General features: G+C 39.5%; 1 protein-coding gene across 5 annotated transcripts in view; it reads left to right on the top strand.

Moving 5' to 3' along the window:
* Window positions 1-12,926, top strand: part of plce1 (phospholipase C, epsilon 1) — a 418,731-nt gene that overhangs the window by 285,300 nt on the left and 120,505 nt on the right. For all 5 annotated transcript variants that reach the window (XM_041209226.1, XM_041209229.1, XM_041209227.1 and 2 more), the window contains one exon: window positions 1,560-1,876. In XM_041209226.1, the coding sequence (XP_041065160.1) occupies window positions 1,560-1,876 (317 nt within the window). The remainder of the gene's footprint in view (window positions 1-1,559; window positions 1,877-12,926) is intronic.

Genomic DNA, 12,926 nt, shown 5'->3' with positions numbered 1-12,926 from the left:
GAAACTATAGTTATCGGGTCAGACATAAAAGCCTGAGATTCTTACTATTGGAGCAGAAAGGATAATAGAGATATTTTTCAAATAATGGAGGTTTTTTGTAAGAGTGTTCAGGGGAAGTCTGTTTCTAGGTGGGGAATCAATGATGAGGGATCATCAATTTAGATTTACTGCAGTGAGAGTGAGGAGAAACTTATTTTCTCAAAGAGTTATTAGAGCATGCAATGGTTTGGTGCAAAAATTAGTTAACACAGCTTTTTAGGAGCTGAGGCATTTAAACATTTGAAGCAGAGGAAGATGCAATGCTATGAGGAGAAACTGACAAAATGGAATTAGGTTTGGAGAACCAATACAGGTATGATGGGCTGAGTGGCCTCCTTCAGTGCTGTAAACCTCACTAGTTCTATGAAGCTTTCTACACAATAGCAAGTGATTTACTGAACTCAAATGTTTTACCACTTTGCAGCAATGAAACTATAATTGACATTAATCTAAACTAGATGCCAAACCACATGTACAATTTGACTTAATGAAGAAGCTTCTGAGAAACTTGAATATATCAAATCCAGTCAAATAAATTTAGAAACATGCCACCATTTCATTCTCTCAAAAATAATTACAAATCCTACGGAAAAGAATCTGACATCTCAGAACAGGTTATTTTAGTAACTAACTTTGAAATAATATGGAGGGTTTTTTTGTTCATGCCTGGTGGTTATTGGAAGCACAAAAAGATTCAATTACACAAATGTCCTTGCAATTCTTAACAATTCATTTACAAGACGTGAGAGCTGCTAGCAAGGCCAGCGTTCATTGCCCATCCCTAATTGTCCTTGAAGGTAGAAGTGAACAACCTTCTTGAATACAACTGAACTGGTTTGTAGGCCACTTCAGAGGGAAGTTGAGTCAACCATATCCATCTCTGGAGTCACACATAGGTCAGACTGGGTAAGGATGGCAGATTTACTTCCCTAAAGGATATTAATGGACCTGCTGGCTTTTTACAACTATATGTAACTTCACTGTCACGGTTACTGATACTAACATTTTATTCCAGATCTTATTTAATTGACTGAACTTAAAATTCACCCAGTTGCCATGGTAAGATTTGAACTCAGATTTCCAGATCGTTAGTCCCTACTGCTACTCAATGTCTCTGGATTACTAGTCTAGTAATGTAACTACTGTACTACTGTACCCCTGCGTGGATATTTTATTTTAATTTTTTTACATTGTGCATGGTGAGATATTTTACAAATGTTTCCATATTTGAATTGGTTTGAAATATCTTGAAGGTTTGTTAGGCCTTTGTACATGGAGGGGGAGGATAGTTAAGCTGTATCACTGCTATATTGTATGTGCTTGAATGTGTTTTCATACTTCGCTGCTTTGAAATACACTGTTAGTTATAATGACACATATATTTGTAAACTGTTTCTCTCTTGAGTTTTGATGTTATTTAGTATCCTCCAACTGAGACTGAAAGAGCATTTCAGGCATTTATTATTAAGTATGTTCTATCCAGATGATGGAGCTCATGGCGAACTTTCTTTATTTTCTAGAGCGCCAACTCTGCATAACCATGGCTGGCTCAAGCACCCTGCCATCCAATGTAACTGGCATCAGCAAGGAGCTGGCAGACCTGCGACACCTGATCCAATTCCCTGAAGAGATTGCCAGTATTCTGACCGAGCAAGAGCAGGAACTCTATCGCAAGGTCCTACCACTTGACTACCTCTGTTTTCTGACCAGGGATTTGGCAAACCCAAGTTGTTCCAGCAGGTCCCCCCCCCTCAAAACCTCCTCATCGGCACCTGTACTCAGCAACAAAAATGCGGAACACAACGCAGTTGAAGATCTGGTGGCAAGATTCAACGAGGTAAGTTGATGCTGAACTTCAACATCAACAGAGGTCCAACTCCATTTAAGTGGCTGAGGCTGATTGATCAAATTTGACTTACTGCTGTTGAAAGTTTCAGCATTTGTAGTCACGGACCTGGAACTTTCTTGCAACTGCTTCCGTTCCACCTCTATAACTTTTTAATGAATGTGATGGAGTCTCCATTGCTGCTGGTAATTGGGTTTGGACTGCACTTCCAGTAAAGCTATAGTGGTGGAGCTTTGAGGAAATTCCAATTCATGGAATATTTTGTGATAATTATTTTCACTCAAAAACATTTGAACATAATTAGGAATTAAAGAAATTAGCATTGTTTGCATGATGTATACAAACATAGAATGTAAAACCTTAGAAGTGTAATGATGGCTGGGTTATTTTTCAGTACTTCTTTTGGCAATTCTCTCTCCCTTTCACTCAATCTCAATGTCATTGACTCCTTTCCTAGTGTATGGTTCCATCATTGGTAGCCAATGACCATATCCTGCTAAAATGGCTTTTATTCATGTGTGAGTGTCAGCAGGTTCTTGGGAATAAGGGAAGAGCTAATCCTGTCTACACCAAATGCCTGCAGCCATGGACTTTCTGCGAGTTACTAGCTAGCAAAGTGAACATGTAACACAAGTTAAAAACACCCAAGACGTGAAATTGGCCTTCATTGGAAAAGTACATCAGGTGTGCGTAAAATGTACTGCTGGTTTGGCAATGTGTATTTTGCACTGCTTCTGAGGACTTCATCTTTACCCTGTACTCATGCTGCCACATTTTGTTCCTGCTGCTGTCTGCTTGGGTATGATATGCCCAGGGGATTGAGTGAATGGCATGATAATACTGTTTTATTAAGGCATGCATTTGGCATCTTTCTGTTGTACTCTGCTGTGCAAAACACTATGTACTTTCATACTTCATTTACTACTTTCCTAAGTCACAGTGATGAATAGTGGTAGATGTCCACAACTTGGAGTGCAAATGCTTTCCAAGGAAGGTCTCAAAATAAAAATAGATAGTGATTTATTTTTATGAGCAAAAACAATGGAGGAGAAAGAATGTAGAAGGAAAGGCATGTAGAGAAAATGAAGGAAAAGCCATGGTGAAGAAAAGGTGGTTCTCGTTATTTTGCATTTTCTTTTAATTTTTCAAAACTTTTTCTCAATCATTCTATTTACTTTTTCCAGCTTATCTTCCACATTCCTGTTAGTTATTATAGTTCATGTCTTTTTTACTTTAGCTGGGTTCACTTGCATTTCTTTGATCGACTCTCAAATTCCTGTTTTCTTTTGGGTTACTTTATTTCTGTACCAGTCACCAAATATATTTGCTTATCAACGACTTTTTGTGCAGTAGCCACTAGGAAAGAGTAAGGCTAAACTTCTTCCCCAGTTGTGATGGAAGTCAAGTGGTTTGCCTTAATGTCTACTGAAAGTACTGCTAGCTGATGAGTTCTTGTCTATATTTTGTATTTAATCAGACAAGTCCTGATACATTGTAGATTGTATTTAACTGTACTATTATCATTACGCTTAGCAGTAATCTTGGTTTAATATTCAATTTTATAGCCCAGAAGGAAAAAAACAGTTTGGACCAGTACTCTTATTTTCCAGTTTTTACTGGTGTTCCAATTTAAGGTATACAAGACCAGTTCGGACCAGTATTCTTATTTCCTGGTTTTTACTATTTTTTTCCTTCTGGGAGTTAAGGTTTGTTTGTCTATTAATGGTATCTTGCAGCTTACAGATGTTCGGGCTGAAATTACAACAGAGGGGACTTCGCACAAGGGGAAATGATAAACTTACTGCTGTTTTGTTTGCTGCTATAACAGTTGGTAATGAATTTCTAATTACCAGTTTCTTGGCAGTGGTTATATTCCATAGTTGCAGGTGCCAGGTGAATTGTGTAATTTCTCCTTTTATATCTTGTACCACAATAGTAACACTTGTGCTGCGCACATTTATTTGCAGTCTGTAACACAATTGTAGCAATTGGAAAATGTAAACATTAAGAGGTTACTTACATATCCTCTGTTTTGCTTAAGGTGGCGAAGTATGTATGAGTGACTGATAATCTCCTAAGGAACTGAAATGGATAATGTATTGGCAAGTAATTGGTTTTAGCTTAGACTGCTATCAAACCTGGGAAAAATCCTGTGTTTCCTATCAGTTTGTATGTTTTTGGTATGGTTACTATGACATCAAAAGACTAATGTTAAAGGAAAAAAGCTACTCAAATGTCAGGCATATCTTTACTGCTGTAATATGACCACCTAAACACAATGTTATTAATATTTTAATGTTGAATTCTGCTCAATCTGTTGTGTCATCACTCCTAACTCTGTAAGTCCTGATTATATTTTTCACTTTAGTTTATTAGTGTGCAGCTTTTATTTCTGTACTTCATTCCAGTAAAAAGCCAAGCCCTGATTTTAACTTAACCCTCTATTCCCAGCAAGAATGGAAGAGAACGGGTCAGGTCTGATGCCTGTTTGAGACTTCGTAGAATTTGATAGAAGAGTAAAATCAATGGAGTGTAAAACCAACCTGCGACCTGGTTTTTTGCTTTTATTTGTTAATGCCCTTTTGGGAAGGGCTAGATCTTTTTTATAAAAAGGTTTTTTTTTAATTGGTTGAAGTCGTAAATGTAGCAACGTGATTAGGTCAGTCTTTGATGCCTGTAACTCAATGTGGGAGAATGTTTGGCCCTTTGACAAAATTTGAAAAGTAAAGCCCTCTCTTTTTCTGGAAGAATTAAAATTTCCTGTTGTATGACATTAGGTCACTCTTGTTATAAACCCTGATTGACCGCACACAGTTGGGGGTCAGTATGACCCAAACTCATTGTGATTTCATCAGTCAGTAACGTCCAAATGTAATTAAGGTTAACTTGATCTGAATGGCAGGACTAGTCATGTGCCAGGGTTTTCAGGGGTTTTTTTGATTTTTATTAGATCTAACTTTTTCATGGGAAAATAAAATTGAAAATATTTATATATATCTATATATATATATATATAGATATTGAAGCATCACCTGACTGAATTATAATTTTTTTCTCACAACTCCCTTCACCACGTAAACATTGACTTGTTTCTTAACTCTTCACTGTAATTAAGAACGTAAGGTCTTGAGTATGAAAACGTCCTGTTAGCCCACCAAGCTTGCTCCATCTGGGGTCAATGTAGGATGATTCATGGATTCTTTCCCCTCCTTCCCACCACTACCGCCATTTACAGTTCCACTATTGAAGGAGCACTAAGCCTGTTCTCATCTCTTCCCTTGCTCCCAGTAAATAAAGTCAAGCTTTAATATCTCTTTAACACTCTACCTCCCCTTCTGAGCAGATAACAATTCAAGTGAAACAGACCTGGATGTGCTTTGTTCTTGAGCTGGATTTGCTAAATACGATTATCTCTCCCAGGCAACTTAAAACACAAAACACAACAGATTATTCAAATGATCACCTTTATCATTCTCCTGCTGTCAAAAATTGAGTTAAAACCCTTAAAAAAAAGGAAATTAATCAGCAACACCAAGAAGCTGTCAAGGAGTACACTCTGTTCTCTGAACAAATGCACAATTAACATCTGTTTAGTCTCCACTGTTATCCTAGATAATTAGAAGCTGAGAGTAAATGTATATATTATACTCTCCACTTACCAACTTTTCTTCATGGCCAGTTTTCAGGTCTTGTCAGCTTTTTATGAATTTCAACCATTAAATAGCACTCAAAGGGTGAGGTGGAAAAGATTGACTGTTTCAAGGTTGAGCAGAGCTTGTTCAGTTAAAACTCTGCTCTGGCTCTCCAAACCAGAACTTATGCCAAGCCAAGCGCAAGATTTGGAAGTCTTCTCCCATATAAACAAATTACTAGGAGGCAGAAATATATCAGCAGCTACATATTACATCTTTAACACCTCAATTTCACCTAGGCATTGGGTGTAAAGTATTTTTAACATTGCTATGACGGGCCTAAGCCAAATATTATTTTGCTGATGTTGAGATTGAAGCTGGGTTAGCTGCCAGCGGTTTTCCGATGGGGATCCCACTGGCTTCAGTTAACATGTCACCGGCTGACTTCCCACCCAGAATGGGCAGGAAGTGGGTAGGAAGAGCTTGCCAGCCTGAAGAAATTAATGTGGCCCTCAGCCATCAGCTGGCGCTCTGGTAAATGTGGATTTGGTGTTTCCAGACGATATCTCACAATAAAGAAGGGGAAGATGTTGGGGAAGGGGATGCCTAAATGTTCCTGGTGAGGCAGCACAGATCAAATTTTTTTTAAAAACTTTCCTGCTCAGGCCAAAATGAAAATAGTAGTTGGAGCCTGATGATGCAGTTAGACTCTTGAACTGCATCAGCCCTACTGATTTCAGGTAGTTAGTTGCCTCTGCTGTCTAAAAGGAGAGTAGCTTTGAAAGGAAGACTGGATTCAGATAGGAAATTGACAGCTGAGCCATCTAGTTGATTTTCACTGACCACCCACTTGGTTTTGGTCTCCCACTTAGAAAGTAATTTGAAACTTCCTTGTGAACTTTTTGACGTTTCAATTTGATTCCATAATAGCACTTCAGAAATGAGGGAGGAAGGAGGGAGCATGTTCGTGAGTTAGGATAAAGAACGTGGGAATACTGGGAAAATGAAGGTCTTGCCAAAAGAGAGAGAGTGAGTGAGAGTGTGTGTGGTGTGGAGCGGAGTGTGTCAGTAAGGCACAGACAGAAGTACATGAATTTTTATTGCCCTCACTGGAAAAATAGTGGCGAAATGGGGAAAGCAATGACAATATTAAAGGATACAGTCTTATGTTTTCTCGCTTAAATATTGGCGTATATCAAGGTTGGCACCACCCCTGCAGTTAGTTTGGTTCAAACTGGAAACAATCTGATGCACTCAATTCATCTGGTTTTGACTGTCAAATGTAGGTTAGATTTTGGAATAAAATGAGGCATGGGACTTGAGGTCTTTCTTTGCTATAATCATACTTTTCAGATTTGCTATAATTAGGCGATAATAATTTGTTCATCCTTGCTTTAACCTTACTGCTGTTCCTTTTAACAACTGTGAAACCTCCATCAGGCAGCTAAAAGACACAAAAAGTGTTCACCTCATTATTTTCCTGTACAGTTATTTGTCATGACAATGCCTTCTTCACCCATTGCTAAAAGATTTGCTCCTTAGCTTCTTATAGTACTGCTCTTGTAATCCATCATTTGTCGAAAATAGGAAAATAATCTAATTGTTTTAGATGTTGCCATTTCACACTATCTACCACTGAGCATGTGCTTTACCTTTTGTAACTGCACAATATGATGCAACTGGAGGTCCTTGTAAGAACAAGCACATCTTTGAAGTAACAATGAGCCACGTTCTCGCTGTACATTCAGTGTAACTACAGGCCACAGACCAATATTCAGGACTGTTCTTTCAGTGTAACTACAGGCCGCAGGCCAATATTCAGGATTGTTCTTTCAGTGTAACTACAGGCCGCAGACCAATATTCAGGACTGTTCTTTCAGTGTAACTACAGGCCGCAGGCCAATATTCAGGACTGTTCTTTCATTGTAACTACAGGCCGCAGGCCAATATTCAGGACTGTTCTTTACTTGTGCGTTCTTTTGAAGTTGTTAGCATTTTCCTGGTTTTTCAGTTTGGCATCTATGATGAAATGCAACCGATGGCTCCTCACTCCAACAATATTCCTGAACCTAGCTTCAGAAAATGATATCTAACTAAAACAACGTGTTACTCCCATTTCCCAAACTCTACATTTTGACATCTTTGAATGAAATTGGGAATTGGTACAAAATGTGAGGACTATTTTATCCTCTGATCTTGCATTTACAGAGAACTAAACTGGAAGGTTTAACTGCGATCTGTCTGGTTACGCAAGATTTTCTTTATAACTTGTTTTTAAGATGTGAGCGACGTTGGCGAGGCATATTTTAATGACTCACCTCTAATATCCCTGAAAGCCTTAAGAATCAACCTCACAGTGTGAGACTGAAGTCATGCTTAGGACAGAGCAGGGTCTTTTCTCTAAAGGACATTGGTTAGATTTTACAACAGTTCAGAAAATGTTGTGGTTATTATCTGGTGTTGGGAGGAGGTCTTGTGGCACAGTGGGTAGTGTCTCTGCCTCTGAGCCAGAAGCTCCAGGTTCAAGTCCTATTCCACGATTTGATGGCCAAGGAAAGTGTGTTCATAACATGTCAACAGGTTGAGTATCAACTTGTAAATCCTTTCAACATACGCCAATGACAGGTGGTAAGAGCAGGACAGATTCCTGGTCAGCCATGTGATGGAAAGAAATTGGAGCCTCTACCATCACTATCCATAGTTCCAGGCTACAACATGATTATGAAAGTGTACGTTGCCACAGCAATTTGTACTCCTTTGGGTCTGGTTGGTTCCGTTGGTTGGACAACTGGTGTTCATCAGATTGGTGCCAGCATCATTGAGTTCGATCCCATTCTGGCTAGGGTGGATATGGGACCTGCCTCCTTGCCGTACCCATGATGGAGATCGTGGCTGTGGGTTGGACCTGCCTCCGGGCAGAGTACTGAAGAAGATGATCTGGTTCTGGCTCACAAAGGCCAGATTCAGTGAATTCTGTTGAGATGAGCTTCTGACATGTGTAAGTTCCTTGTTTAAGAACTCCTACTTCCACCTCTGTAACATCGTCTGACTCTGCACCTCAGCTCATCTGCTGCTGAAACTCTCATCCATGCTTTATTACCTCTAATATTGACTATTCCAGTGCACTCCAGGATGGCCTCCCATCTTTCATTATCCATAAACTTAAGGTCATCCAAAACTCCACTGTCTGTATCCTAGCTCACACCAAGTGCTGTTCATGCATCATCCCTGTGCTTTCAGATCTACATTGGTTCCCTTTAAACAACATATTGATTTTAAAATTCTCATCCTTGTTTCCAAATCCCTTCATGTCCACACCTTTCCCCACCTCTGTAACTCCACCAACCTGACAACCCTCGAAGATAATGGGTGCTGCTCTGATTCTGGCTACTATTGTATTTATGAGGTTTATAAGATTATTACATTTTGGGACTACCGTGTTTTTAAATGTAGCATAAAATGAAGGGAGTTATGTGAACTGTTCTGAAGTCTGCCTGATAGTAAACCTTTGTGGCTTGATGGTTAGAAACCAAAGGAATGCTTAGACTGTTTTACTAGGAAGAAGGTGCAAACTATTTATGCTTGGAGGTAATGGCAGCAGCCTGTGTATTAACAGTAGAGACTGGGAGTCTCCAAACTCTGAGCAAAGTGTTGAGGATGTTGGGTTGTAAACAGTTGTGCTTAAAACTGTCCATTTAGTTCCAAGATAAAAGAGAGTTGAATTATCAAGGATAGCTAATTACTATTTATACTTAGCTACAAGGCCCATGTGATTCACATTGCCATGGGGAAGAATGCAGAGGAAGCCATTGTAAAGACCAATTACAGATTTTCCTAGAATATCACTGAATATCACAGACTGTTTTTGGCCTGCTTCAATCTGGGAGAGAGAGAGCAGCTAAAGGCCAAAAGGACCTCTGCGGCTTGTCATGCAAGAACGCAGGTGGAAGCTTGCGTTCAGATTGAAAAGCTGAAATTCGTGGAGAATTCAGGGGTGCAAGAGTCATCTAGCCTGGGCTAGAGGGACAGCCTTCAGGAAAGAAAAACCTCACTTTGAAAGACAGTTCTAACATTGCAAGTTACCAGACTAAAAAAAAGGAAAGAACAGGAATAAACCTTTTGTAGGTAAGAATCATTTTAGATTGATTCTGGGAAAATAGATTGTCTACACAGAGGACAGCATAAAGTATTCCTGTGAAGTGTGTTTTTTTTCAGTTGGGCTAAGAATAAGGAAGGGCAAGTATTCTTTTCTGTGGTTTGAAGTATAAATTGCCTACAAAGATAGTGTTTCTAGTCATTTGTTATAGTAAACATCATAAAACATGAAACCTTGACATATTATTCTTTTAGCTTGAAGTTTGAATTTCTTTTTAAAATTATCGGTCTTTATAGGGATCGTTTACCACTTGCATATCCCAGATTTTAATTGCTCCATCATTGGTAGCTAGCTGTGCCTTCAGCTGTCTAGGCCCTAAGCTCTAGAATTTCCTCCCTAAACCTCTCCTTCGCTTTACTTCTCTCTCCTCCTTTAAGATGCTCCTTAGAACCTTACAACTTTTTGACCAAGCTTTTGGTCATCCGCTCTAAAACCCTCTTATGTGGCTTGGTGTCAAAATTTGTTTGATAATGCTTCTGTGAAGTGCATTGAAACGTCTTACTATTTTAAAGGCACTATACAAATATGTTGCTGTTACTGTAATCATCGTGATGGGATTCAAACTGTTACTGTAACATACTTCAAACCAAATTACAAGTGTGGACAAGGGGCAACAGTTTGAAGAAAAAGCGTAAATTTAAGACTGATACCAGAAAGCATCTCTTTCCTCAAAGAGTGAAAGATATGGAATGAATTTGCAATGGATTAGTGGAGATAAAATCCACTTTGAGAAACAATTAGATGTTGCGATAGGTGGACTTCAGGGGTTTTCTGAATGAATGAACTAGGGTAGAATGGATGGCCTTTCTTAAGTGGTGTACCAAGAGTAGAGATTTTTGTTCTATCTGTCTCAGCTGGATCCTAATCCTGAGTATATCTCATGTGCTGCAGCACCAATTCAATTATTGGCATGAGGTTATAGGATTTTATGTTCTAGCACAGCTGGATATAATTCAAATGGACCCTTTGATGGTTTCTGTACTACATCATCTTTACAGAAGTGCAAGTAGAACATAAAGGATATCAAAGAATTTTGAGAAGTTCGACAATTATGTGGCATTGCCAGTTTCTGTGTGGAATAAAGAGTCAAAGGCTGCTGAACATTGTACTTGTTTAACTTGTACGAAATAGCAAAACTCTTGCCCTTATGATATGCCACTGATTGAACTGATGTTCATATTTAGTCAGCTGTATTCATGTATGAAGTGTTTCGTTATCAGCTTCAGCCGTTGTGTCTGAGGTCCAGTGTTTATTGATTGTGGCCTTTAACACAATTTTTAAATGATGCAAATCCTCCTTTAACAATACTCAAAATCAATAGTTTGGAGTGTATGCTTCACTCAGAATTCTTTGAATGTGATTTGTTTTTGATAAAACTGTGTTGACTCCGCTTGATTATATTCTGATTTACTAAATGTCCCGCTACTGCTTCCTTAGTAATAGATTTTCCCAGTGACAGATGTGAGGCAAACTGGCCTATAGTTTCCTGCTCCCTGTCTCCCTTCTTTCTTGAGCAGGGCCCTACATTTGCAGTTTTCCAATCAACTGGGACATTTCCAAAAACTAGGGAATTTTGGACGATTACAATCAATGTATCCACTATCTCTGCAGCCACTTCACAGAATCACAGAATCTTAATGGCACAGAAGGAGGCCATTCGACCCATGGTGTTTGCACTGGCTCTCCAAACGAACATTATGACCTAGTGCCATTGTCCTGCCTTTTCCCCATACCCCTGCACGTTGTTTCCATTCAGATAATCATCTAATGCCCTCTTGAATGCCTCAATTGAACCTACCTCCACCACAATTCCAGGCAGTGCATTCCAGACCTGAACCACTTGTGTGAAAAACTTTTTTATCACATCACACTTGCTTCTTCTGCAAATCACTTTAAACCTGTGCCCTTTCGTTCTTGGTCCTTTTACGAGCGGGAACAGTTTCTCCCTATCTGCTCTGTCCAGCCCCCTCATGATTTTGAACATCTCTATCAAATCTCCTCTCAGCTACCTTCTCTCCAAGGAGAACAGTCCCAACTTCTCCAATCTATCCTCATAGCTGAAGTTTCTCATCCCTGAAACCATTCTTGTAAACCTCTCTGCACTCTCTCCAATGTGCTCACATCCTTCCTATAATGTGGCGCCCAGCACTGTACACAATATTCTAGCTGAGGTCTTATATAAATTCAGCATAACTTCCTTGCTTTTGTACTCCATGCCCCTATTAATAAAACCCAGCATGCAATATGCTTTATTAACTGCTCTCTCCACATGTCCTGCCACCTTCAATGATCTATGCACATATACACCCAAGTCTTTCTGCTCCTGCACCCGCTTCAAATTTTCACCCCTTATTTTATATTGTCTGTCCATGTTCTTCCTACCAAAATGCATCACCTCACACTTCTGCACATTGAACTTAATCTGCCACCTATCTGCCCACTCCACCAACTTGTCTATGTGCTCTTGAAGTTCCACACCATCCTCCTCACAGTTCACAACACTCCCAAGCTCTGTATCATCCACAAACTTTGAAATTGTCCCCTGCACACCAAGATCCAGATCATTAATATATATCAGGAACAGCAAGGGTCCCAGTACTGACCCCTGGGGAACTCCACTACAAACTGTCCTCCAGCCCAAAAAGTATCCATTGACCATTACTCTTTGCTTCCTATTTTTCAGCCAATTTAGTATCCATGTTGCTACTGTCCCTTTTATTCAATGAGCAATAATTTTTCTCACAAGTCTGTTGTGTGGTACTGTGTCAAATGCCTTTTCAAAGTCCATGTACACCACATCAACAGCATTACCCTCATCAAACTTTTCTGTTACCTCCAGGAAGTTAGTTAAACAAGATTTCCCCTTTAGAAATCCATGCTGCCTCTTCCTTATCAACCCATATTTTACCAGGTGACTACTAATTCTATCCCAAATAATTGTTTCTAGAATCTTGCCCACCACTGAAGTTAAACTGATTGGTCTGTAATGGCTGGACTTATCCTTACAAGGGCATAATGTTTGCAATTCTCCAGTCCTTTGGCACCACCCCTGAGCCTAGGGGAGACTGAAAGATTATGGCCAGTGCCCCTGCAATTTCTACTCTCACTTCCTTCAATATCCTTGAATGCATCCCAGTACCTTGTCAACTTTAAGTACGGACAGTCTATTCAACACTTCCTGCTTATCAATTTTGAACCCTTCTAGTGACAGAGTTTCCTTGTCTGCCACCATGGCCTGGGTAGCATCTACCTC

This window comes from Carcharodon carcharias, chromosome 17, assembly GCF_017639515.1.
Source record: "Carcharodon carcharias isolate sCarCar2 chromosome 17, sCarCar2.pri, whole genome shotgun sequence".
Lineage (NCBI taxonomy): Eukaryota > Metazoa > Chordata > Chondrichthyes > Lamniformes > Lamnidae > Carcharodon > Carcharodon carcharias.
This window is presented reverse-complemented; position numbering and strand designations above follow the sequence as displayed.